Source organism: Fundulus heteroclitus, chromosome 14, assembly GCF_011125445.2.
Source record: "Fundulus heteroclitus isolate FHET01 chromosome 14, MU-UCD_Fhet_4.1, whole genome shotgun sequence".
Classification (NCBI taxonomy): domain Eukaryota; kingdom Metazoa; phylum Chordata; class Actinopteri; order Cyprinodontiformes; family Fundulidae; genus Fundulus; species Fundulus heteroclitus.
In genome coordinates this window covers 3,396,662-3,424,641 of record NC_046374.1, presented here as the reverse complement: position 1 = coordinate 3,424,641, position 27,980 = coordinate 3,396,662, and the positions used below count along the sequence as shown (strand labels likewise).

At 41.6% G+C, this 27,980-nt stretch overlaps 2 protein-coding genes across 4 annotated transcripts in view; one reads left to right on the top strand and one right to left on the bottom strand.

Moving 5' to 3' along the window:
• The window catches only part of ripk3 (receptor-interacting serine-threonine kinase 3), a 13,853-nt gene extending 7,864 nt beyond the window's left edge, over window positions 1-5,989 (bottom strand). Inside the window, exons 1-5 of the mRNA XM_036146080.1 lie at window positions 5,904-5,989; window positions 5,307-5,473; window positions 2,588-2,751; window positions 2,339-2,507; window positions 1,752-1,907 (exon numbers count right to left, since the gene is read on the bottom strand). Coding sequence (XP_036001973.1) covers window positions 1,752-1,907; window positions 2,339-2,507; window positions 2,588-2,745 — 483 coding nt within the window. The 5' untranslated portion in view covers window positions 2,746-2,751; window positions 5,307-5,473; window positions 5,904-5,989. The remainder of the gene's footprint in view (window positions 1-1,751; window positions 1,908-2,338; window positions 2,508-2,587; window positions 2,752-5,306; window positions 5,474-5,903) is intronic.
• On the top strand, window positions 3,788-27,980 carry khnyn (KH and NYN domain containing). Of its 3 annotated transcripts, none has more exons than XM_012854438.3 (9): window positions 3,788-3,851; window positions 9,906-10,173; window positions 14,764-14,898; window positions 17,487-19,312; window positions 22,712-22,842; window positions 23,295-23,391; window positions 24,866-24,973; window positions 25,189-25,290; window positions 26,202-27,980. In XM_012854438.3, the coding sequence occupies exons 2-9, from the start codon at window positions 9,943-9,945 to the stop codon at window positions 26,548-26,550; spliced, it is 2,979 nt and encodes a 992-aa protein (XP_012709892.2). In that variant the 5' UTR covers window positions 3,788-3,851; window positions 9,906-9,942; the 3' UTR covers window positions 26,551-27,980. The 3 variants fall into 3 exon arrangements, with proteins under 3 accessions (XP_012709892.2, XP_036001972.1, XP_012709891.2); XM_036146079.1 differs by lacking the exon at window positions 3,788-3,851 and adding an exon at window positions 3,879-3,924; XM_012854437.3 differs by lacking the exon at window positions 3,788-3,851 and adding an exon at window positions 7,833-8,391.

Sequence of the window (27,980 nt, the reverse complement as noted above, 5' to 3'; positions counted from 1 at the left end):
TTGAGTTGCCATTGATTTTGGAAGTAAACAAGTTTAAAGCATAAAGAACATATACCATGCATGTACAGTTCCAATGATGAGTTTATTTAATTTAGTGTGACTCTGCTCCTCTCAGGGTTAAATATTTGCATACAGTACAGCCCTGCCAGTTTTTGGTCAAAGTTCCCTTGGAAGGTTGCGCCTCAACCATTCGCTTTTTGTAACCGGTCAAAAACCTTGTGGTATAGTTCTGGCTGGATATCTGACCAATCTCCCTGGCTGAAATAGTACGCTTCCTTAAACGTGGCTGGTTCCTGGTCACAAATTTGAGGTCAAGGTTGAGGTCAGGGCTCTGAGAACGGCATCCCAGAAGCCACGTTAGCCTATTTTATCTATTCCAAAACCAGTTTTAATGTTAGCGGTCATTGTCCCATAGGAACGCCTAATCTGTCCAGTTTTTAACTGTCTAGCTGATGATTTGACCACAAACCTTGTCAAGCCCATGAAGATCTGTCAGCTTCAGGCCTTGCTTTATTTCTAAGTAAACCTTTTAAAACGCAACACCATGTCAGGCTGAATATCGAGTTCTCTAAAAAGTCCACACATTACAGTGCAGTTCCAACAGACCGTTGAACACCAGAGGTAAGGCTCCTTTTCCATTGCAGAACAAGGAACCAGTAGGGACGCTCAGATCTGTCCTAACTCTGATCTTTCCAAGACCCATTGGAGCCACTTCCACTTGTGGTCCTGAATCCAATTCACCAAGGCGGATCTTATGCATGTTTGAGGCAAAGTTATCAGTTAGCACTTGCAAGACAGCACTGATCAGTGGAGGGAAAATTAGATATTAGACGTCTACTCAAGACGGCTCATATAGGAACCGTTTGAATGAGGGACGTAGCGGCCGTGAACAATTTGTGCACAGTCCTGAACTCGGCATCCCAAAGGGGTTTTCACTTGAATTTCTGCGGCTGCCAGCGCATTCTAATCTGCTCCCTGTATGAAAAATGATTGCGACGACTCTCTTGCCTTTTGGAGTTGGGATGACAGGTGCTGGTATATTCAAAAGTTGTCCTTGACTTCCTGAAGTTATAAATAAACTCGGTCTCTGCTCCACCAGTCCTGCCTGCATCTCCACAGCCAAACACACCTCTGTTTAGCCAAAACCTTGTAAAATGCCAGAGTTTCACATTCTTTCCCTCTCAGACTCAGACTCAGCCATACTTTAATGATCCCAGGGGGAAATGACTTGCTCTCAGCACCCGCTGACACAATAGATGCCTTCTTTTGGACACTTTCATTCCTAAAACCTATGTCTTCCATTGTCATTAACGTTGTTTCACCCTCCTCTGTGCGACTTTGTCTCGACCTCTGTCAGCACACCGGCTCTGCCTCGTTGTCTCGGGATATCTGTTGTAGTCTTGTGGATTCTCTCTCAAGACTTTGACCCCTGCCCGTTTCTGGACTGTCCTCTGGATTATCTCTTATTGGATTTGTGGTTTACTAGATCCTGACCTTTGCCTTGTTTCTCTGGATTGTGGACTTTCTGCTTGTGGACCTGTTTGGTTTGAATAAGGCTCGAGTCAACGTTGGATTCTTCTTTGTGTTTTTGTCATTAGTTTTGGAGTTAGAAAGTAGCTACGCAGCAGATCTTTGTTTTAACGAAAAAGTGGGAAAGAAAAACATATTTTCTGCTTGTTTGTTGTTTTGTTTTTGTTTTCCAAGTTCATATAAGGGTTTAAATGTATGGTACTCTAGCCAGAATCTCTTACCTTGGCGTTCAAATCCAGGTCCAGCAGCACATTGCTGGGTTTCAGGTCCAAGTGCAGCACGGCAGGGGAGAGACTGTGGAGGAAGTTAATACCCAGAGCGATCTGGTGGGTCAGTCTGAAAGCCAGCGGCCAGGGCGGGGGTCCTTGTAATGTTTGCTGATAAAAGAGAAGACATGGTTGTTGATTTTTTTTTTTCCACTGTTTCTACAGATGTGGTTCGACAGCACTATACTGAACGCATTGTTTATTTCTGACTCTTTCAGCTCCCTTTCTCCGTCTGTCTTCTGTTCAATTGTAAGGAAGTTGCTGTTTTGAACTAAACATGGGGAAACGTTGAACTTTGAAGCGGCACCCACGCCACATCTGTTCCAGTAACTGCTGTTTCTTCATGACCTCGTTACGCTTTGAAGCTAAACCACCGTTGGTGCCTGAGCCCAATCAAGGCTTTGTGAAAGTTGCGAAACAGATCTCCTCAAGCCACACGGCTCAATAAAAAAAAAAAAAAAAAAAAACCTGCCATAAGATTTCATGTCGACGGTCAAACCTTCAAAGCTGTTGAGATAACTGGGCTTGGACCAGCTGCCTACCTGGAGGTTGAGCAGAGATCCTCTCTCCATGAACTCCATGACCAACCCCAGCTGAGCGGAGGATCCTGAAGAAGGCGGTCGCCCCTGAAAAATCCCGTGCACGTGAAGGACATAAGGGCTGGATCCTTGACGCATCATCTCCAGTTCGCGCAGCAACGCCTTGCTGGTCCTGTGGTGGCAGGTGTGTCACCGTCAGTAAAACCGTACATGACAGCTCCGCCGATCAGACCCTGTCGTTTCGCCACTCACCCATTGTCATAATGAAGCAGCTTGATGGCCACGTCGCAGCACCACTCCTGGTGCCTGGCTTTGTAGATCTGTCCGAATCCTCCGGAGCCGATCACATCCCAGCCCTCCAGCTGAGAGTCCTTAATCACCACTGGAGCAGGACAACTGAGCAGCGCCATGTTTCACTGGAGACATGTCCAGAAAAATCAATTCCAACTCCAGGGTACATCTGCATGTTTAGAGCCTCTTATGTGAGAACATGTGGATCTTTTCCCTTACAGATGATGTTTTCAGGTTGTTTTTTTTTTACATTATTGTTAATATAGATAAGCATTCAACAGCCTTTTTTGTGGGATATGGTTGATGTTTTAACACATGTATATATTTATATTGTTCGAAGAAGTTCACCAAGTGATTTGAAACCAATCGGTAATAATAGCATTGAAGAAAATAAGTAATGATGCATTGGTTTAGTGAGTATTTCAATGAAATATGTCTCTATATGGACAAAAATGCTCACATCTTGTAATTTTCTATGAATGGATTCTCTTTCCAAAGAGTTTAGAATACATGTTATTTCATTTGATAGGCCTTCTAACTCTTCTGCAACATGTGACCTCTGAACAAAAAATAACTATGAGTGACCTGCCGATAGTAAATATGAGCTGTCGGTGGGACATATCCAGGTTTCTCTCTGGCAGATTATAAGTAGGTTATATAGGAAGTACTGTGGGTATGAAACCTCTCAACTTTTTCAGGTTCCTTTGTCAGGACTAAAACGGCATGGTAAGGCCGCCGCACCCAATGGAAAATTAATCTTTGTGGAAAAACAACAACTTTAAAAGATATTTTGTGACCTAATTTTTAAAAATAAAGCCTTCATGACATGTTTGTGCTTACATGCCCCTATATTTGTATTCTTTACTTAGACCTGTAGACTCACAAACCTCCTTAAACAGCCCATGTCTGACAACATAAATTAGGTTGATAGATTTTAATAGCAACGCATGATCCCTAAAGAAATCCAAGAACAGAAGAGAAGCAAAGCCATATAAACCATACAACCATTTTTCTATGCATTTGTGGATCATGTGAGCACATGTTAAATGTCCCATCCCAGTTACCACGGGGTAAACAAATAACTGGTTTCCATGGCAATGCCATGTGCAGGTATGGCTTGTCTGTTGTGTTTTGGTTTGAGCTTGTGGAGTTATCGACAGCCTCCCGGACTCCTGTTTGATATCGAAGGCCGCCACTGAGCCAGCATTTCGACGTGTCTCAGCAGGTAAGCCAAACGCCGCACCGCGGGATTACGACAGAGGCTCATAAAATGCTCAGCGGAGTGCAATCTAAAACAAGTCAGTATAGGTCTACTTTTCAGATAGCATGACCTGCTCACCTAAACGAGACACGTTTTGATCCAGCTGATTATTGACAAGGGTATAACAAAATGAACAAGAACAGACCCTTTGTAAATGTTGTGTTTCTTTTGGGGGAGGGGGCGTTATTGTTATTCCTCTTACCAATAGACAGTTGGAAATCAACAAGCTGAATATCTACTGAAGTTGGCCAAAATAAAAATACGTATGTCTAACAAATCGCATCCCTACTGATCACAATATGCAGACACGAAGGGTTTTTTAAAATACATGTACTGTTGATACAGCCTTCATAAAACGCTCTGTAGGTTTCTGATAGACACTCTATGATAGTTTGGACTTTTTTTTTTTTTTTTTTTTGCTGTTTCCGCCTTTTTGGTCAGTTGTAAATAATAGCTGTGACTTTGATAGCTGCTTCACTCAAATTCAAACAAGTAAATATCAAAACGTGTGCCCTCCAGGGACGCAGTGACCCCAAACACGGTGTTACCTGTAAACTGTAGCCAAAGAAGAGGAAACAGCCAAGTCAAAGTGTCCCTTTTAATATAGTCAAATGTGGGGAAAGTTGGTAACGCAAGAACTTAATAATTAAAGTACCTCCGCACACGCGGTATAGCTGTTTCTTTTTCTTGCCTATCGTTCAGTCGTTTTCATTCTGTTTATTTCACTTCAGAACCAGGGAAACAACTCTGAGGATCCTTTAAGTCCTCTTTCACAGAAACACACTTTAAAGTACCGTAGCTATTCCCACACCCTCAATAACATTTCTAGTAATTACACAATAGCGGTTCCCGTTAGTGGGCATACCATATGTACTTAAGCCTTTAGGTGGAGGTTTATGTTCATTTCCAACTCATCCCCCATTTTAAGCAGATGTGGTTAGAGCACTTCTCAGAAAAGTCCCAGGTCGGGGGAGCAAACATCATACCTGTCTTCTCTGGGTCACGGAAGAACATTTGTTTAGGTTATTCGTTTTAGTGTTATTTTTCTTTTCTATTGTAAACAAACCTGCCCAAACCTTTTACATGCTATGTTACCTCCTGTATATCACTCTGTAAACAGGAAGTCATATTCTTTTGTTTTTTTCCAGCATCCACAGCACTCAACGTAAAAATCTGACTCAAAACAAATCACTTGTAATAAATAGCTCCACCATCAGAACATAGGCTGAACCTTTTTTGAGATAGCGCTCTATTGACTATAGGGCTGTTCATAGTAATAACAGTTGAAAAGGATGACTTTTTTATTATTAAAAAAGAAACAAAACAAAAAACGATCAACCCTTCTACCACAAAGTCACACTTGTTAGAGGACCAAAGGGATTTTTCTTTTCTTTTGAAAGAAAGAGGGGAACTACTCACCCTTTGGGATTTGTTCTGCTCGCTCATCATTCAGCTGTCATGACAGGGTCTCAGTGGAGTAAAAACCCTCTCATTCCCCCACGTTCATCTCACAGTTTGTAACACTTGGTGGAGAGAGAAGTGAAACTGCTCAGAGCCGTCCCATCAACCTCGCTCACTTCTGCTTCCTGGTTGCACAATAAAGAGCGTTTTATTACATATTCCTCTTGATCAGTCTGACTAAGATTTCTATGAAGACCTACTATTTCACCTTGACAGAAACCAATGGCAAACAGTTTACAAAGTGGTTTAAATACAGTTTTCTACAATATTTAGTCATTACTGAACTGCTTTCAACCAAAAATGAATGAGAACAGTAATTGGGATTTATTTTAGTGTTTTGTTGTTGTTGTTTTTACCAGAAACCATCTGTATATTCCAGATCTTAAAGTGAATCGTGGTATTAGGGATTACTCTCTTGATTATCTTTTTAAAGTTTACGTTGCTTTACGTAAAAGGTTTTGTTCAACTCGGCCAGCAGGGGGCGGTAGAAACATTTAGCGAACAGGAACCTTTTTATGATCACAGCTACAAACACAGGTACCAAATAAAACAGACCTGACGCAGGAAGTCATAACACAGCACCGATAAAGTCAAAAAGAGGAAGCTCTGACTAACACACGTTGTTGCTGTTGGTCTTTATTAATCTGAGAGTTTTCAGACGTGACAAACTTCTGAACTGAAACCATTAGTGAAAGGTCTTGTGCTGAATCGGACCCCTGAGCAGTCTACGAAACTGCCTGACTGTAATGTCGAAAAATACTGTATACTTTCCTGCTAGTAACTTGTCTTCTCGAGCAATGGTCTTGAGAATACAAGAAAGTAGCAGGAAAGAAAAGTAGGATAATAGCAGGGTAGGAAAACGTGGAACGCCATAACCAAGTGGCTGGTACAGTGTACAGAAGCATCTGTTCCCCAGGTCAAAATGAGAGTCACCTCCCAAGGTGGTGGAGAATGACAGAGCTAAGATCCTGTGGGACTTCCAGATACAAACAGACAAACTTCCAACTACTATCTGTCACCACCTGAAACTAATCCACCCTTTTATATCATCCATACTCAAACATTTAGTCGTTACATCAGAGCTGGCAAAACGTCGGACAGGGCCCAGGGTAAAATATAGTTTAGGGCAGGGGTTCCCAAAGTGGGGGTCGTGCGATGATTTGTTGCTGGTGTGCTAAAAATATTTAAATATTAAATACTAAAGTTTAACTTTAACGAGTTTAAAGAAATAATTCTTGGAATTTTATGACTTGATTCCCATAACCCCACCCCCCACCCCTTTTTTTTAAATATATTGTCTGTGTTCATTAATTTTTCCCATTTATATGAACAAGAGTGGGGCTTACAGTCTGACTACTGCTTTGTGACATCAAGGATCACATGTTCTATATTTTGCTTTATAACTGCAAATGTCATATAATGTAGTGTGGGTGTAGAAATGGAAGGTTCCCGGGTGGGTGATTTTAACTGAGTTTAGCAACAACAACAACAACAACAACAACAAACCAATTCATGGTATATTCAACTTAATTTGGCTAAATACAAAACTCTCCTCTTTATTAGACCGTCTATGAAACAATAAGCCCTATAGATAAAAAATCTGAAGAACATTGAATTGAATTTGGATTTCATTGTTTTGTTTTTATATTTTATTATTGTGTGTCTGTCTTTTGATCATTATTCAGATGACTTGTCACCTCTTCTTATCAGTCCACATATTTTAACCAAACCTACTCAAATCATGTATTGTTGCCTCTTTTCGTGCCTTGATAAAGAGTTTGTGTGAACACATAGGATGTTGCATCATATTCTGTTGAATTTTTGTATCCTTTGTGTGTTGATATATTATTGTTCCTTTTTTTAGGAATTCTTTTTAAGGGTTTCTTGTTTACATGTACATGTTTACAGCTCTTGCGCATTGTAGTCTTGTTTCGGTGCTTTTCCTTCTCGTTTTGTTCAAACATAGATTCTGTGTATGTTATTTTGAGCCACATTTATTAATAATTTTATCCCAAATTAGTTTAATTCAAACTTCTCGTTTAAAGAATGACATAGGAAGAAGAGTTGAAGGAAGAAAAAAAGGAATTTATGCTGTTATGGCAAATGAAAATGCCCTATCATTGTGAGTTTTTGAATTTATCAGGTGATTGAGGAAATTCTTCTCATCCTATCTTCAACACGGAAACACGCCCCCTTTCCCCTAAATGGCTTTTTAATAAAGAAGGGGGAAAAAACGTGGTTGGGTGGAAAGTATTATACTCAAGTGTTACCAATCAGGTTCGTCAGAGCAGTGTAGGGTTAAAAAAAGATGTGAAAAAAAAAACACAACAAAAATTCACCTCTGACGTCATTGGAAATCCCCGTTGTGTCTGTCTGACAGACTACAACTCAAAAACACTCTTTTTTTAAAACATTTACTTTTATTGTATACGCCTAACGCGTTGAAAAGAACAAACTCGTGACGATCAGTTGACTGACTGTATGGTTTGAATTTATTTTAAAAAGCCTTATGTGAGGGAAATGTGAGCGCTCTGTTTTCACTTGTTGCGCAGTCGCAGAACACTCGCAGGTACTGCAGCCCCTCTCGTTTGTGTGTCCCGTCAAGCCTCTTTCACTTTTGGCTTCAGGGTTGTTGTTATTGTTGTTTTATTTATTTTCTCGCCGCTGATGTGATGCGCGCCTCGGGCCCGCAGCTCCACCGGGGACCGCAGATCGTACGTCACCGTGGGTGCCCACGCCACTTCCCCGCTCCGCTCCGTCTCCTCCCCACAGCCGAGCGCCGCGGCTGCGCGGCGGAACTTTGGACGCTCAGCCTGTTTGTTGTTGTTTTATGACCGCGGAAGTACCGGAGCAGCCAGGCGCTCCCGGAAACCACCGCGCAGGACTGATCGAGCTCAACTTCAGGGGGTGGAGGGGGAGAAATGAGCGCCCTGGGTTGATGCTGGAAGTTGTCCCGACGCTGAGCTGCTGTTGCGTCTCCAACACGAGGAGAGCCTCTGGTTGTTTCCTGCTTCGTTCTTCTGCCTGGGACAGATGATCTGAGGTAAAACACTTCAGATGCCATGTTGCCTCTCGGGCCCACCTCTCTAACGCTGCTTTCAGTTTAGGTTTCTTGGTAAAAAGCGTCACGGGGGGAGGGTATTGCTGTGAGTACAGAGGGTATTGCTCAAGCAGGCTTAGGTGTTGAGCAGAAGTAAATAAATCTTTCAGCTCTGCCAGAAGGTAAACACAACCTTGACTGTATGATTGTACACTGTTCTTATTCTAGTTTAGACTCCTCATAGTTTTGTTTTCAGTGAATCGTCTATTTTCTTTCCTCTCTTTTAATTGAGTAGTCGTGATTACCTTATAACCCATGAAGGCTGTACACACTGAATCACACGACTTGTGTTTCTCCAGAAGACTGAATTCTCCTCCAGCTGCAGAGCTTGGTGTATCTTTGCATTGTCGATAATCTGATGTGTTATAAGGCTAACCATTATAGTTTTGTTGTCTCCTGGTCGTCTTTGGCTTCTCTGTTTCTTAGGTTTCGTTATAGAGTGTCTTATCATCGTACAGTGGCGTTTATACTTTCGAATAGCTCATATCTGAACTGAAATTAAGTCATGGACACGCACATAACCGTCACCTACCAAATATAGTCTAGCTGGGATGAATCAGAAGCACACTCACGCATCTCCATATGACCCAAACTTAATGAAAGGGTGAGAAAACCCAGAGGTAAATTCCCACCTCTAGATAAACTCCAGACCAATATAATTAATTCCTAACAGCTGCACTTGTTTTAATGTATTACACTGGCACCATAAAAGTGGAGAGTGTTAGCCAATTCTAGACTCTCTGTTGTTTTCTTGTGAAATCTTTGAACTGGCGATAATTATTATTATTAATATTTTTTTTTTTTTGCTGATTCTGATTTGTCTTTTAGAGCTACAATATAAGGCGTTATAAGAACAGCGTTGAAATAATTCCCTCCTAGCCTTTCTGCGGCGTGTGGCGGTAAAACAGGGCTTTCCTGTTGTTTTCAAACAACGACAACGTAAACATGGCACTACTGTTTTTAAACCGGCTTTAACCAATTACCCAGGCTCCAGGGTGTTCGTCTTTAAAGTCGTCACAACGCTGACATGAGCCTCAGCATCTTGGCCACCATCATTTACAGCCGGTTTGGACACAGAGGACAGCGAGAAGACGCTGAAGTGGGGGATGTATCGGCTGCATCGGGACTGCGTGGCGCTACAGCTATGAGTCGTATACCCCACTAATACCCTACCCAAGAACTTTGTGCTTCAAGAATCCCCTAGAACTGCCCACGGCGAACTCATTTAGAGCTCTCATTTAGACAAGTTAAAAAAATACATTTCAGATCCAGACACTGTAACTCAGACCGTCTCAGCTAAAGTCAGCCAACTGAGACCAGGTTGATTGGATCCAGTTTGGGTCCATCAGTGATGCCAAAAATAAACGTCAGCGGGTATCGCAGTTGATTTTTTTTTTTCCCATCAGAGCATTTTAAACCCAACCTAACCAACTGATGTTTTTATGTTTTTTCTGCAGTATGTTTGACTCCCGGCCGCCGCTTTAACAGCCCACGATGGACGGTCGAAGGAGCAGGGGAGGCGAAGGAGGGAGCGGAGATCCGGAGGTAGAGGACGAGTTTGCCTGTGCCGGGATGCTGCGGGGATCTCTGACTTCCCTACACGGCACCGTGGAGCGCATATTCAGGGTGACATTTGGAATCGGGGCGGACGATTTGCCGAACGGGAACAACGGGCAGATATGGCTGAAGCTGCAAGGCCCGGGCAGCGACGTGAAAGCTGCCAAAGTAAGACACCTTCCCTGGTTTTTAGGAGTTTCCTGGGGTTGAATCACTCCAGTGGCTGCGTTTAATGGAGACCCGCTGTTAGGATCTTTTTCCTTTAGCATTGATTTGTGGTTTTAAACAATTAGGTGAACATGACATGTTTTTTTTTACATGGCTGGAAACAGGTGGGTGTTTAAGTTGAGATTCTGGCACATGTCATCTAAAGGGCCAGCTTGACTCCTTACAGTCTATAAACCCTCGCCTGTTCACGCCTTAAAATCCACCTAAATATACGTAGAAACGGTCTTCACTGTGTCTCTTTTATTCTGTTCTGCTTTGGACTCGTGTTCACGTAATGCCGGTAATCCAAGCACTAGGTCCCCACTTTCTGTACGCTTCCCGGAGATCAGCAAGTCTGAACACAGTTGTTGTGAGGTCTGTCACGGATAAACGTTTGAAAGGGAGCCGTGATCCCTGAAGCTGACGGAAGCCACACCAGAGTTGGTATAACAAGTCTAATCAGTCATTTAGTAGGGATGGTAGCAGGGCAACAGTCAGAGAAAGCCCAACTAAGCCCACATGATCGGTGACTAAACCTGAAACCAGCCTGACTTTTCAGGTCGGGGTTTTAAAACGTATCTGCATGTGCTGGCGGGAGACGGCGAAACGACAACCCACTGTTAGTTATGGCATTTTAAAACAAAATTGAAAGCTGTTACCGTTTTTATGATCTCCCTGGTGTGTGATTAAGCTTTCTAACCTGAGAGTTGCTAGTTCGTATAAACAAGGGCAGCTTAATTAGCCCAATTTGAATATTAGCCGAGGCGTAGAGTTGCGGACGTGGGAAAGGCCCGTTTTTTTCCCCCCCTCTTTCTTCGGTGTTAGATGCCGACGTTTCCTTAAAATTAAATTTACGCAGTAATGCGTACGTCTTCGGTAACTAATTAAGTAAGAATGTGTGGACTCAACGTTTCGAGGTATTTTAATGCTATTAGCGGCGGGAATAGCTTTGAAAACGGACAAGTCTGAGGAAAACAAATGAATTTCCTAGTGGCATGAAGATGGCTAGAATCAGTCTTATAAATAGACCAGAAGTACAACGGTTTATTTCAGACAGCGAGGGGTTGGATAAAGGGTGTGAAAAATGAATAAGACCTGTAAGCGATAGGATCTTAAAATAATATCAACTTTTTTAAGTTAAATTGTCCCAGATTTTAGAGAGCAACCTTTCACTAAATGCTTTACAGGTTGTTTAAATGTACAGCCTTTTATTGTGATCCAATCAATCATCCAGGCTGTGATCTGCAGGTAAAATGCTGAAGAGGTTTTCCTTCTCATTGATTACTTTAAAACCAAAAAAAACATCCACGTTTTTCACCCTGTATGTTGTAATGTTAACAAACGGCATGTTTTTAACGCACCTTCTGTTTTGATCTTTAGTAAAACTCAGATCTGTGTTAGGGGTTTATGCTTTGATGGCTAATTGGGAATGAAATTGCTGTCCTTTCACTTTAGAATTCAAAGCCACTACCTTTAATTAGTTTGCTACTTTGGCCCTGATTTTAGAGAGAAACAAATCACAATGTGGTTCACGGTCCTCAGGAATAGAAATGAGAATGGACCAAAGCTATAAATGTGAGGTTAGGCCACCGGAAGTCCACCTTTGGACGGTGTCAGTGTGTGAGGACCATCTGAGGTCCTGAGAGAGCCACTTGAGATGAGATCGGTTTGCTCGCTATGCAGAAGTAGTTTTCCAACTTTGGAGCAAAATCTGCTTTTATCTACACGTACTTTACATACAGGCTGTACATTCCAGCACGTATGTGTAATAAGCGTTCCTGGATTATGGCCTATCTAGTTTTCAAATGCAAAACAGGTGTCACACCCAAACTCGGAGGCAATCTGCTGAGTCATTAATAATGAGCTCAGAAGTAGACATGCAGTAACACATGAAAGCAATTCAACTTTTGTGTTTGAAACTGTCGTCATTTCCTCCTTTCCTTATTGTGTTTGTACCCGTAAATAGAACCTTTTTTATAACCATATAATTAACCTCCGCATGCCAGTTTATTAATGTTTATAATTGTTTTCTTTGGAATAACTGGGCTCTAAACTAGTGCTGATTCTGATTCTTGTTCTAAAGAAGGGTAAGTTTGAAAACTTTTTGAAATATTAGATTATTTTTTGAAAGATTTTATATTTCGCACTCTTTCAGTCGATTGAGACTTGATCCGCGTCTGAGCCTCCCAGCTCTTATGAAATGTGAGAGATAGGACCCCCAAACAAACCATAAAAACTCTGAGGGACCTCCCGTTAGTAGACAATATCAATAGCCACCGCCTTGCTGACTGGGGCCAGTCTCTGCCTCAAGCGGAGGAGTTTAAGTATCTTGGCGTCCTGTTCACGAGTGATGGTAGGATGTAAGGAGAGAGGGACAGATTGGAGCTCCGTCTGCAGTGATGCGGTCCTTGCTCTGGTCTGTGGTGGTGAAGAGAGAGCTGAGACAAAAGGCAAAGCCCTGGATTTACCGGCCCATCTACATTCCAACCCTCACCTGTGGTCATGAGGTGTGGATCATGACCGAAAGAACGAGATCTCAGATACAAGCGGCCGACATGAGGGTGGCCAGGCTCAGCCTTAGGGAGAGGGCGAGGAGCTCTATCATCCGGGCAGGAGCTCCAACAAGCATGCTTCTCTGTGTTGAAAGGAGCCAGTTGAGGTGGTTTGGGCATCTGATTGTCTCCTATTAGGGGTTTCTTGGGCATTTCCCACTCGGAGGAGATCCCGGGACAGACACAGAACTCACTGGAGGGACTATATATCTCATTTGACCTGGAAACACCCCGGCAACTGGAGGATGTTGCCTCCACCACCAGCTCTCAGATAAGCAGAAGACGATGGATGGACGGACGGATGATACTTTAGATATTTATCCGGTTGATTTGTTCACCGTAGCTTAAATATAGGTCATGAGTCAGGTATACAAACATGTTATTTATCCATTTGGTTAAGAAGGAAAGGCCTGAGACAAAAAACTCTAGCATGTTAGTTCTAGACGTTACAGGCTGATACTATTGTAAAAAGTCTCTGAATTTGGGTTTTTGTGCGTTTGAATTAACATAAAGAAAGCGCTCTACGAAGGAAAGAACGTTCCTAGAACTGTGCTATGTTCTCTTTCAGCCTGCAGCGCACGTTCTACATGGAAACGCTGCATCCTTTCCAACCGACAGTTACGCGTGCTTCCTGTCTTTGTGTTTGTTTACGAACGCGTAGCTGTTTTCACCTGCGTCTCGGTACACAGACTTTCACAGCGATTCAGTGTTTTACGCTTTTTTCTCCTTCACATCGGCTGTATTGTTCCTCTGCAGTCTTTTACGAGTCATTTTGCTGTAGATTGCTTTATTCATTTCTGTAAAGAGGACTAATTAACTTTTATCTGTAGTCAGACTGTACACACCCCTAAAGTTTGCTTATGTGACTAAAACTTGCTTTATTTAGCTTCTTATGTAACTTAATTATTTTTTTTTTTTATCACATTTGGTTTCTTTTGTTTTGTTTTTGTTTTCACGGGTTATCGTTTGATCGAACCCCTGTTAGTAATTGTTAACCCAGAGTGGGCTGCTTATCGGCATCAAATGCTGTTAAACGTTTCATGATCGCTTACATTTCTTATCTAATGTTTCCCTACGGTTTAAAGTCCTTTGAATAAGATACCAGAAAGATTGAAAGCATGGCCGCAGTTCTCTTCGTTATTTGGAACGTGGAGAGGTGCGGCACTGTCCCTCTTCCTGCATGCTGCCTGCCAGCTGGCTGCAAGAAGCCTACAACCCTTTTGATTGATTACAGAAATTACACATTCTACCAGAGCAGGCTGCCAACCAGAGATAATATTAGCTTCTGTAAAATAAAATAAACAATCACTAGATTTAGACCTTCTTTTTTTATTTCTTGTTTTTAAAAAAAAAAAATCTAATAAACTAATTTTAATGATAACATCATTGTCGCTTTAATGGCTAATATATTGTACTATTAGCAGTTGTATGAGTGCTTGCTTAATCAGGTTTTAAATAAAAGGGCGTTCTATCATTTTATGAATTTGGACATTAAAGTTGAAAAGTGATGTTTTGGTAATTCCACTCAAACTTGATATCATACAGGAAATTCAAACCTGCGCACACTTGTCCATGATGATGCTTATAATTATTCAAGAATAACGACGAAGCGGCAGACATCCTGAAGCACACAGTTGGGATTGTTTGTAGATGTACAGTCTTGTAATTAGTTTCAGAAAATTAGAAACATTTATTTTCAATAGGAAGGCTACCTTATCTAACCTTGTAATCTCTCCAGCAGGAATATTACTTATTTTAATCTAAGATTATTTTATGTATATGTTTTTTTTTAAAATAGTCTCTGATGTAGAACCGCAATAAAAGATGTTTAAACTGAGTTATGTTTCCTTTTCTTTGTGATAATAAATTAATAATACATGTATTTTTTTTAAATATCTGATTAATAATGCGGACATATGGTATTACCTTTAGTTTGGGGCTGTAGAATAACTGTACCCTGTAAAACGCAGCGCTGAGCTGAAGCCTTTTTGTCTTCCAGTTATTTGTGAAGGGAGTCGTAAATCAGGAGGAGCAGCAGGAGGTCCCGTATCCTGGGGCCCTCCACTGCATCTTCTGTGGAGCCAGAGGGCTGTTCATGGACAGCCTGATAAAAAACACTTCAGCACTCATCGTGGTAAGTACCAAGGATTCACATGCTGATTAAATCTAAATTTTCTGTCAAATTTAACAGAGGCCGTCGTCTATGGGTCAGATATTTGTCTTATGACTTCACAATCAAGTAAAGAGACATCATTTGAATGTTCCCAAGTCTAGATATTATATTTCAGCTTCATGTTGAGCAAACTGAGATATCTATTTCTATAGCCATCACACACTGAGTGGTGATTTGATCATTAATCATGATGGTATAAAGATAAAAAAGCAAATGGCTCAAATTGGGAGCTAATATTTAGAAGTCTTATATTATGTGGAGCAAATGTTTCCGTGTTATTTTTAGTTATTTAAACCCCTTCCACGTTTGAACAAATACCCAAACAGCTTAGTGCGTCATGCTAAGGTTGCCTTATTTTAGATTAGCGATGCAATGCTAATATTGAGCAATATTGTGATATCTAAGAGTTAAATGGTTGTTGATTTAAAAACAAAAAAAAATACAGTATTACTTAACTGCAGTGTTGCATCATGGGCTCCAGTTGAGACATGTATTACAGAAGTAAAATCTGCCTTTACACGAAAGAGGCACGTTGTGGCGGGGAATTTCTTGTCTGATCCTAACAGGTTTGTTGAAAAGTATACAGTAAATGTGCAACCTATGGGAAATTTACTTTTTCATGGCTTTCCTTTTCATTATTAGCTGTGAGGCGTGATGCAAGATAAGTTGGAAATTACCTCACAAAAGTTTCCTTTTATAAATGTAATTTTTGGAAGGCGTGAAGTGAAGAGAAACATACGTCCCAGCGGTCTAATTTTGTCCAGCAGCACTAATGAACGTGCTGACTAAGAGATTTTCCTGCTGGTGGGTGGTGTGTGTTAGCGTGATCTGGTCCGCTCGGTAGAAAGTCGGGGATGTTCAACATGTTGGATTGTCTAGGCCCGGTGTCCCCCGAGGATAAACGAGCAGGCAGCCTGTTCAATGTGATGTGTAGCCAATCATTAACCGAGGAGAGGGAAGAATGCAATGCTCTAAGTCTAAATCATCATCATTGGCCAAGAAATATTTGATCCCTGAAACCGTGTTTTTTTTTATTTGACATTCTGATATGGAGGGAAACTGAAGTATGAAAGAAATCATGATTTAGTTTGGCGGTGATTCACCTCTTCACCCGTCTCCGTTTATTTTTTACGTGGAAAGGGATGTGCGCACATCTCAGGTCCCATTTTGTGCGTACACAAGCTTCATGAATGAGACCCCAGATCGGTAGGGTGAATTGTTAACAAGTGAAATAGCCAAAAAGGCTCACACTACAAGTACCTGCTACCTCTGTAATGTGACACTGGCTACGAGCTTGGGTAGCTTGGAGTCCCTTCAACTCTTTAATCAAGATCATATTCATAGACATCATATTTATCAACATCATAGACTGACCGTCTACATTTTCTATCATGTAAAGTCAGTTTTACCAACATCTTGATAGTGATTTGGTTGGATGTAAAAAGGGCAAGATATGAAGGGACTTTTAAAGCAGGCCTCTTTTCTTAATGTGCTCAAATTCTGAAAAACGTTTACGTATTGGGATCAGTGTTCACGAAGTCTAATGAGTGCTGACTTGGGTTCATTATATCTCTGTGATGTTCCAGTCTACGGTAACAGCTTTTTATATGTTAGAGAATTAGCTGACAAACCTGGAAATAAAATGTCAATGTTCTATGAATGCTGGTAATATGTCAGATTAATTAATTACAGAAATGAGGCCTAATTCTATATATTTAAGCATTCTGCTGAGGTTAGTAACGTGTTTTGTCATAGAGTTGCATGACATAAAGAGATTTATTTTGTCAAATCTGTAGCATTGGTGAGTAAGTGCAATGTACATAATGTTGTGTATCAGAGCTGTGCACTGCAAAAACAGAACTAAAAATAAGTTAAATGTTCTTAAAATTTGTGTATTTTCCCTTGATTTGAGTAGCTAAATAAGATGATTTGCCAATGAAATAAGATGTTTGCACTTAAAATAGGAACAATTCATCTCCATCATCTTATTTCAAGTGCAGAATATCTAATTATCTTATTTTAGGGGTCAAAATACTCGTTCCATTGGCAGATAATCTTATTTAGCAGCTCAAATGTAGGACAAAAACACAAATTTTAAGAACATTTTACTTATTTTTAGATCCGTTTTTGCAGTGTGGCAGCATGTTTCTATGTATCCCAAATTCTACGGTGGCCTTTTTGTGTCATCAAAATGTGTGTGCTACAGTGTTAACTGGTGTAGCAGTATACCCTGGCATCTATGCCACTGAAACAAAAGGTGTGAAAATCCACAAAAGCAAAGTTTGGTAGGGGTGAAACATGAGGAGGAACCTATGGGTTTTTCTTTGGCTATTAGTTAATTAAGGGAAGATTTCATTATTAGAAACAGGCACAAAGGGAACACTGGACACCTTAACTCTAGAGCTCACTTCCAAAGGAACCTAAAGTTGTCTATAATTGGTGTTCAAGTGGTTTTAAGGTCTTGCTAATCTCCAAAATGAAAGATCCTGAAGGCTTATTGAAGTCCCCATGATGACTGATTCTAATGAAATTGTCTTTTGACCAAACAGGTGGGCTCGCCTGGATTCCTGCTCATATCAGGTCTAGCCGAGCCGGTGGTGCGGGCCTACTCCCTGATTGGAGACCTTGTGGCGAGGTATGAAGGCACGCAGTCCAGACGCACCGAGACGGGGGACAGAGGCCTGGGCGAGACCCTGGATTCACGAAGGGCTTTCAAAGCTCTGGTGGAGAACTGGGAGGACAGACACATTCTGGATCTTCTCGTGCTGCCAGGGACTGTGAAGGAAATCCTTCTGGATTTGGTGAAAGAATCAGGCCTTGGGTCGAGCCCAGTCCCAGCCCTGACGCAAGAAAATGGAGGTGCAAAATCGCAAAGGGATACCAGAGATGAATGGAGCAAGTCCAGTGGACCTAAGCAAACACGCCTCGATCCTTTCAACAACTCTGATAGATGGGCTGAAGGAAATGTCGCAGGTTATGACTCTGCAGCCAAGGATGCCTCTTCCCAAGGTCTGTTTTCTCCTGTAGGCCTTAGAGGGAAGGCAGAGGGGGCTGAGGAAAGACTCTCGCACTCTCCTCAGGAAGTGGGAGAAGAGGAACAACCTGAGAAGCTGGCAACAGGCGTCAAGGCAGACAAAGGACAAGGGGACATCGAAGAGCCCGAGCGGCTGTTTTCCATGGGAAACAAGGAATTCAGGCTTCTTTTGAAATTCTTCACCGCGATGGGTTACACGGAGGACGTCGTGAAACGGGTTCTGAAAAAAACTGGACCTAAAGAGGCGTCGCAGATTCTGGACCTGGTTCAACAGGAGCAGGATCTCAGTGACCAGGAGCAGAACATTCGCAGCGGTTCAGACGCGAAAACGCAAGACGGCGTCGCTTTGCATCAAGGGAAAGGACAACCCTGCGAGACGGAGCACAAAGAGGACGAGAGCACAGAGGTGGGAGGGGCTAAAATAAAGCACGGCAACGGGGAATTTAGTGAAATACACGGCGGGGTGATAAGAAACCCCAAAGACTCTCAGGGACAGGTTGGCACAGATGTAGAGGCGCAACAGGAGGACTTTGTCTTTGGGGTGGTGAAGAAAGCAGCTGCTACCTGCGGGTACACCGAGGAGAATGTGACCAAAGTGTACAGCCTCTTGACTGAGGGGTCCACTCACCAGCTCCTTCTGGAGCTGCAGAAAAAGGAGGGCAGGGAGACGGAAAGCTTCGAGGGAGAACCAAGAGAGAGTCACAATGTGTTGGGGGAGAAAGAAAGACCAAATGTCGCACCGGCTGATACTGAAGCGAAGGGCAAACTTGAGCTTTTTATTCACAGAGAGAGAAGAGATTCTGATGAAGGACAAAAAACGGGGCTAAAGCGTTCGGCACAGTTGGCAGAAGCAGACCTTTGTACCTGGACTAATAAACCCCAGCCTGTACCCACTAATCAATACACATCCCAGTCAACTCATCACCAACCTCCAAACACATTAAGAGCTCACCAGGACGTCCTGCAGGAAGTCAAAGGGCCCCCCATGCCTACCTACTCCTCATCCATAGATCCTCCACTGACTCCTTTTTTTCACCCTAACAAGCAACAAGGCCGGACCGGCTATTGGCCCGACCCGGCCCCATCCAAGCAGAAGCATCAAACTCACGCCAATGCATCAAAACACCACGCCGCAAACTCGTCAAAGCAAGAGCATCAAGCTCAGCCCAACATCACCAGAGCAAAGGATAGACGGAGCTTCGTGTCGCCTGCGCCGGTGGTGACGGGGGAGCAGCGCTTTCTGGAGGGTCTTCAAGCCCCCTTTCAGCTAAAACTCACAGACGAGCCTGGGAAAACAAACCTGAGAGCAATCATCATCGACGGGAGCAACGTGGCAATGAGGTGAGAAGTAATACACAGAGCGTTTTTCCTTTTTTCAGACTTATGGGAAGAGCATTCAGCTTTCGATCAGTGTGGGGGTACAGTGGTTAGCACTCACTGGGGGCAAGAAATTCAAATCTTGATGTTGTTTGCCTTGCTATGTGGAGAATACGTGGGTTTTCTCAGTTAGAGCAATAGGCAACTCTAGACCCTAGGTCCAAAGTTCTTCATACCCCGATATTCTTATTTAACCTAGAAGTTTGTTTCTGATATACAAGAGCCCGGTATCTTTTAAAAAGATACTAAAACACTGTAAGAAAACATAAATTCTGAATAGAATATCTCATCCCTCTGTTTTGTTTATAGTTTATTAAAAGATTAAATGTCCAAAGTTACTTCTACGTGTCCCAATACCTACTGGAAAACCTCATATTGGCATTGCACAAGCTAAACCTCTTCTTTCCAGCTTTTTGCATGTTCCATTGGTATTTAGAGAGTTTATCTTTAGTGGTGAGTTCACAGGTTGAACAGATGCTCTATTTAACTATGGCACTCTAAAATATAATACTAGTCTCAGACGTAAGTGTGTTAATCAAATTAAAGGTTTCCTGTAATTCTAATCATTTATTGGGGTTAACGGTACATGTCTGTCTGTCTTGTGCCTGTCTGGGTTGTCCCAGTGAAGGACTGTTGAGCAGTCCAGGATGAGCCACACCTCCCGCTTATTTAAAGTGTAACTCACCCCATGTAAAGGCATAATCGCCCGCAGGTAAATAAATAAAAAATACCACAAGAGTTCGCAGTGCCAAGAGATCCTGAGCTGTAGGGGGATGAGCGGTGGGGGCTGTAGTCACAACGAGGTGAGATGAAATGTTGAAACATGAAGTGACCTTAGTGGTTCTGCCACGGTTTTCGGATGTCTCACCCTCCTCATTACCAGAGGTTGAGTAGAGCTTTGTGGAGCCCACCGGGACTGAGCGCTATAAGTTTGAGCCGCTGGATCAAGGCACTGACTCAGCTATGCCTGAAGTTGGCGCTGCCGAGGGATTGGAGGACAGAATGGGCGCAGTTTCTGAGTGGAAAAGTGATGTTAGCAGCATCATTGCTGACGTGGGCTAACCTTCAAAGCGGTAACAAAAGCTAATCGCTTTCAGTCAATTCCAACTCCTGAGTCTGACTGGGGACTGGGGTCGCATGTGTCTGACTGCGATAGTTTTACAGCCAAACGTCAGGCCAATAGAAAAAAACAGTTGGAAAAAAAAGTGCAATAGCCCCTGTTCAACCCTAAAAGGGCAGCACTAAGACGGTTTTAAGACAAATATCGCAGAACTAAACAAGTTCGCGTAAAATGTTTGAAAGTTGCACAGTCACATTTAAGTTGCACCGTTCGGCCCAGTTTATACAGTTTATCTGCAAAATAAAAGTTTATTTTGAGATGAGCAACACATTAATGCCCCTAGCTCAATTGAGGTCAGGGAAGACCAGGTACAGAAAATGAGAGGGTGGAGGATGTTTGGGTTGGGGTGAAACTAAAAAAAGAAGAAAAAAAACATTCTGCAGGTGTTAAAGAAACAAACTGCACATGAAATAATGGCGTGTCGCCTAAGTGACCGGAGTAGTCCACAGTGTTTACATTTAACTACATTTTATAGAAGTACATTGACTGAGACATATACTGTTTAAACTGAAACGATTGAGGAGGAAATAACCCAATAGTTTACAAAATACAGTTTTGAAAAAACTCAACGGTAGAGCAGAGTGGAAGTGCAGCATCTATCCCAGTAAATGTCAGCAAAGTTAGCATCGAATGTGTTAAAACTTGTGACAGTGTACAGTGAGAGAAGTTCAAGAAGGTATGAAAGATAACACATGACCGGGAGGTGCTATAAAAGCAAGCATTTGAATTTCACTTCTCTTTGCTCTGATAAAGTCTGATTTATTTACATCAGATTTGCGTTTATGACAAAGAATCAGCCACACCCATAATTCTGATCTGAACAAATGTCTAAATAACTTTTCGATTATGACATCTTTCACTTCTTGTTCAGCTTTGTTGGCTTAAAGGCTTTGGTGTAGTGAGGTTTGATCGACAAAAGCTGGCTCTTCTCCAAAGGTTTCAGTTTAAGCGCCTCGTAGCTACGAGCCCCTCTGAGAATCTCACCATACGACTACTTTCACTGAGAATAACTCTGTTTCACTTTATCACAGTACGCTGGTGTATAGTCATCCTGAACATGCCACTCCAAAGTGCTTTAAAAGGCAGCTAGACTTCTCTCGTTTCTTGAAGACGTTTCACCTCTTACCCAAAAAACCTTGGGTAAGAAAAAATGTGTTTTTAACACCTACTCCGCGACCTCCCTAGGTGGTCATACAGCCATTCACACCCTGGAAGATGTGACCAAATAAAGTCATGCTGCCGTCATTAGGGACATGTTTGAATGGCAAAGCGACAACAACCCAAACACTGAACTGAAGAGAGGGTAGGGCCAGTAATACGTGACCTAACGGCCCCACCCTGATGTCCCTAATTTTTAGTTTTTTCTTACTTAAGCCTTGGACCTCTAACCCAGTTTCAGAACCGAAGACAACTTTTGGATTAGAGGTGGAAGGTCTTCAGGAGAGAAGAGCAGATGCCCATTTTGCCTTCTGCTGAAACTCTTAGGAACATTTCTCTGCATTTAATGTTTGCCATGATTTAACAACTTTTAATTATGGTAAAACTGTAAATGTCCTGTACTTCTATAGCGCTTTATCAAGTCCTGAGGACCCCAAAGCGCTTTGGACTTATAACAAAAAAGCAACAATTACTCCTGGTTTTGTAATAATGAATATTACATACGTATTGAATTATTAGCATCTACAACTGAGCGGAAACACCTGTAGTAAGATTTAACCGCCCCCTGTTGGCAGTCCTTTACCCTGGAGAAGCCGTCTTCCTTTAGTGAGGACTTCTTAGGCAAGAAAAGACTCTTGAGACAGAAACTATACTTTAACACTTTAAATCTAAACAACCCAGAGAAATGGTACAGCTCCAGTACTGGGAGAACATGTAGACTTTCTGCACAAAGAGCCAGGGCCAGGATTCAAACACAGGAGCCTCTTGCTGACAGGCAACAGCGCTACCAACTATGTCGATAGATATAAAAGACACGGTTAGACTTGAAAAATGGTTTTCAGTTCAGTTATTTGAATTAAAAAGCTCTGCAAATATTATTTCCAAAGTAACACAACTCTTCAGTAAATCTCAGATGTTTGATAGCAGGTGACATGAAGTCTCTTAGTGCTAGAGGATCCCATATACTGTATAATATCATTTTCTTATTTTATTGTTACATTTTTCCAAGAGGTTAGAGAATAGCAGGAACAAGAGCTACTATGATCCACTAACTGTGTGTCTCTCTCTCTCTGGGTCTTCCTCAGCCATGGGCTGGGTCTTTTCTTCTCCTGCAGAGGAATTGCTCTGGCCGTCCAGCACTTCTGGGACAGAGGCCACCGTGACATCAGTGCTCTGGTGCCACAGTGGAGGCAGAAGAGTGACCCTAGGATCAAAGGTTCGCCATGCTCTTCTTGATGTTTCTTATTCTTCTTATTATTCTTGTTATTATTATTATTATTATTATTATTATTATTATTATAAAAAAAGTGTCTGAAAGTAAGACCTTCGCTACAGTTTTGCAATTTTGTTTACTACAGAATTATTGGCAAGTTTTTTTTCATCTTTTATTTAGAAAATGTTTCAGTGAAAACCTTTTTTTTTTCAATTATGTTCAGTGAGAGAGAAAGAATAACTATGGCAGGTCATGATGCCGTAGTTATTATTCATGTGCTTCTGCACTTCTGAACTTACCCTTTTCATATAACAGAGGGAGCATGAATTCACTTGAAGTGCTGTTGTGGAGACAAAACATCTCAGAACTAAAATAAACCTCATTGTGTGGGTGAACCTGGCTGGTTTCCTTCTGAGCAGACGCAACATAACGTGTGGTTTGCTCCTGCCTCTCAGAGCAGCACTATATGATGGACCTAAAGGACCTGGGCCTGCTCTCCTTCACTCCCTCCAGGGAGGTCCAAGGCAAGAGGATCAGCTCATATGATGACAGGTAGATTTCCTGCTGCTTTCAAGGAGCACCCATAAGTGTTGTGTGTGTGTGTGTGTGTGCAAGCTGAGTGCAGCACTTTTCCCCAACTTAAATAGGTTTTGTTGCAACCATCACAAAATAGCATATAAATGTTAATGTGCAAGGAAAATGCTACATTGTCAGAAGCCACCTCAGTAGTGCATGGAGTCCATATGTATGGAGTTTAATGGTCATTAATCAGAGAGGAGGCCCACAGCCCCCCAAAACCTGCTCTTTATGAAGGAGCGGCATGAAGAAATCCATCGCTGGACGAAAGCCGCAGGACGTCTTATTTTAATTTATTGACAAACGTTGAAGAAGTCACGCCGGTCAGATGAGACCAAAACTGAACCTTTCGCTCTAAATGTAAAACAATACGGTTGCTGGAAAACTAACATTGCACATCACTCTGAGTTAGGGCTGGACGATATAGAAAAAAAATTTTATTGATAAAACTGAAATCATATTGATGGATATCGATAATTATCAACAAATTGAAAACATACATTTTAAGTGCAACCCTGGCCATTTTATGCAGTTGTTTAGTGACTTATATGGAGATACAGAACACACAAACACTGAATTCAAACCCAACCCTTTATTCAACCAACCTTTTACCAAAACTGCAAGTTTTTAAAAAAGAAAAAAAGAACATGTGCTCTCTGAACTCTTTGAAAGGGGCGGAGCTTGGTTCCTGGGTCTGTGTTTGTGATTGGTTGGGAGGATGTAATGACTATTAATAACCTACATGGCTTAATTGCAAAAGTAATGAAAACTATTATTCTATTGAACTTTTTATTAACCCTTTTTTTCCCTATCATCGATATACGTCTAACAATAGATTTATATTGTTATTGAATTATCGTCCAGCCCTACTCTGAATGCACCGTCCTCACGCTGACACAAGGGGGAGGCAGCATCATGCTGAGCAGATTTTTTTATGGCGAGGTCAGGGAATCTGGACTTAAATACGAGAGACTCCTTGGAGCTTTTAGAGGCTACCAAAGACATGGCACTGGGGAGGAGGTCCACCTTTCAGCAGGACAGTTATGCTAAACATACCATCAGAGCTACAGGTTTGGATCAAAGCTAATATGTTGGAATGGCCCAGTCAAAGTCCAGACCTAAATCCAGTTCAGAATTTATTCCTAGTCATGAAAAGTGATGTTCAGCCTCACTTTCCATCCAAGCGACTGACTTTAAGCTGTTTTGCAAAGAAAGACTTGGAAAGAAAACGTTGGAGTTTGTTGCTACAATGTGACAATGTGTGGAAAGGGTCGAGGGGTGGGAACACGTCTGTAAGGCGGTGTGTGTCCCACACAGAGCCAGCCGTTCAGGTGCTTAGGTCTGTACAGACTTGTTTAAATTAACATGTTGAACTAGGGTGCCTCATTGTTTCACGGCACACAGGATGAGTTGAAGAGAGATGTGATGTTTCCTCACCCTGTTTCCCCAGGATAATACTGCAGCTTGCACAAAAAAAAGGTGGAGTGATAGTAACCAACGACAACCTGAGAGACCTCTCAGATGAATCGACTGTATGGAGAGACATCATCAAAAAGAGGTAAAAGATGAGGTTCGGGATGCAGTAATTGCTGTTTTCTAGTCATAATTGGATGTTTGCTTTCAAGAACTTTCCAAAATCCCGTGTTTGATGTTGATCGCCATCAAAGAACCAACCTGGGAATAATTTAAGACGATGAGTCTTAATGGATAAATTAACTCTAATTTTCTGGAACAAGAATTGTAGCTCTAATTGTTCTCTTGTTGCTCTCATAGACTTCTTCAGTACACGTTTGTCGGAGATCACTTCATGGTCCCAGACGACCCCCTGGGCAGAGGAGGGCCTCACCTGGATGATTTCTTACGTTCGGACCACAGGTAACCCAATTGGTGCGAGGTTGTACTCAGAGCGGCATCAGATTGTATCGTTTTTGATACAATCTTTGACTGTTTCTATAAATGACTGAATAAAACACATTTGTTTTATTTTTTTAACCTCTAAAAATTAACAATATGTGCTCATAATGAAATATTTATACACAAAGATTTTGTATTTTGGCTAAAGTAGCATCATCTTACAGGCGATTCTCTCTCTACCGTGAGAAATCTAAAAATAAACAGTTACTATTAAGTGATTGCTTTAAATTTTCTTTATAGAGTTTCTTAAATTTTTTCATCTTTGAAATATTTAATTGTTTTACGCCAAGTCTTGGGTCATTTGCACCCTTTCAAACCTCGTCACTTCTTGTCTGTGTTTGATTGAGGTTTAAATTTCTAGAGCAGGGGTCTGCAACCCGTGGCAGTAAAGGGGACTGAATATAAATGCATACCACACTGCATTTTAATTTGCAAAGCATTTTGAGAACAATGCGTATTTTTTCATTCACTTTACAATTTCGTGTTATTTTAAGTTAGTCTGCGACATAATACCTGCAACCGCAAACATCAGGGTATTGAAGTTTGTGTGAAAACCTCCAGGGGTGTCAGTACTTTTGCAAGGTACCATATATACCACCCTGTTTGTTGTCTTGCAAATATTATTTGCTTTGTCAAACTGAAAAATCAGACACCTTACAGATGCTATAAATGCTAACTTTCAATTCTTCTCACTTCCACAAAGTCAGCAAATTGCCAATGCACTTGTTTTTAATCGAGTGTTCACTGAGCAGGAAAAAATACATTTGATTTGCAGATTTGGTCATACTGATCAAGATATAAATTGTCCAGTTCTGGTCATCTGCTAAGCAATCAGAACTTACCCTGTTCATGTATATTTTGTTTCCTTTCAGGACTCCTGATCCAGGAAATCACTCGTTTGCCGGTTTAGCCAGCACCTTTCCATCCTCCAAACCACCACGCTCCCAAACCGAACCCTTAAACTTCCGTGACCGAACACTCGGGGGCGCTCTGGATGCATCAGGCGGTGGTGGCCAAGGTAGGGGGAAAAGATGGGAAACAGCCGGTCATAGAGCAGCGGTCACTCCGGACAGGAATCCAGAAGAGACAGCTTGCCTGAGGGAGCAGCTGCTGAATGTCTTCCCAGGACAGGACAACATGGTGACGCTGGTGCTGCAGTGCCATGCGGCAGAGAGAGACATAAATGTGCTTTCTGGTCTCATCTTGGAGAAGCAGAACTAGAAATCTCTCTATTTCCGAGTTTAATTAAAACGTTTTCCAGCTGAATTCCTTTGTTTTGTAGCAAAGCAGTTACCACAACACATTAATACAGATTATTCATACTTTACGTGAAAGCTTGCGACAAAGCTTCAACATTATTGAGAGCGCCCTATCTCCTCTGTGTTATCTTTGCAGGGATTTTTTTTTATCTTGGAGTCTTATTATTTATTTAAACATCTGGTTTTAATGGACAGCTTAAGTAAACTGCCGCTTGGCACCTTGAATTTGAAATGCGCATATTCTCCGAAATCATGAGCCCCCAAGACTGCAACTGCTGTGAATTCTCCAATGTCTTTTCCATAGTCCATCTACCAAGTGGGTACGGCTACGCAGCATGTTTAATTTGACATAAATCCTCCATGAAACAGATTAGTTAAAAAAAAAAAACACTGTTGCATTTGTATTTGGCTTGCTACTGCTAACTACAGCAGTTGCCTGTGTAGGCTCTGATGCAGAGGTGGAAAACTATGAATCCAGTCGAGCTCAGGAGAACGTACGTATGTAGCGAAACGTTCTAGGGAAGAATAAAACGTTAAAAGAAAGGCCAGCAGTTTTCAAGATGTGGTTCAGGCAAGAGTTATGTTAGATTACACCGTCTAGAATCCCCCTGCAGCTTTGTGAAAACAGCCCAGGAGACTCTTACTTTTATTGATTGGTAAATAGCTAACCCGCAAATATCAGCAATACTAGCAGCCTATCTTTTTGTTGGGCCCGCATGCCTCCAAGCATGTTGGATTAATTATTTTTGATGTCCAGATAATCATAACTAAGTTATCAGATCCCTTCTATTCCTCTTATTCTATCAACATTTTGATTTCTTCATAAGATCCCGAACGGATGAGTGAAACTGTTAAACATTAGCATGCTAGCACACAGACGGAGTGCTAGCATGCTAATGTGTGAGCGCAGTAGAGATCTGATAATCAGTGGATCTTAAATTAAATAATTTACTACATTGTGGGCATACTGAGATTTTAACAAATGGTATGTTTATGGATATTTTTGATTCAATTTTTAAGAAAATAAATGCAAAAAAAACTTTCTACGTTTGCACATTTAACAGCTGTTATGCAGAGATGTAAAGATTTTGGACTGGGTGTGGGTGTAGATTATTGTTGCGTGAAAATCCTGAAAGAAACACTGAACCAAACCCTGCAACACTCTGTACGTCTGGTTCTATCGTGTTAAATATTGTTGGATTTGACAATCATGCACAATATTTCTACATTGATGAAACAATGACCAAACCAAGAGATGATAGCAAATCAAGAATGTTGTATTGATTTGTTACCATCGCACTAATTTTAAACTGATATTGAAATAATTTTTAATTGCATTGTTTATATCTGTACATTATTAAGAGCATAATAAAGTTATTCTTGTAGTGTTTC

Coding starts and splice junctions, on each gene's coding strand:
- khnyn (XM_012854438.3), top strand. CDS start 9,943: ATGGACGGTCGAAGGAGCAGGGGAGGCGAAGGAGGGAGCGGAGATCCG. Junction 24,974..25,188: donor AGAGACATCATCAAAAAGAG/GTAAAAGATGAG, acceptor TTGCTCTCATAG/ACTTCTTCAGTACACGTTTG. Junction 25,291..26,201: donor TTCTTACGTTCGGACCACAG/GTAACCCAATTG, acceptor GTTTCCTTTCAG/GACTCCTGATCCAGGAAATC.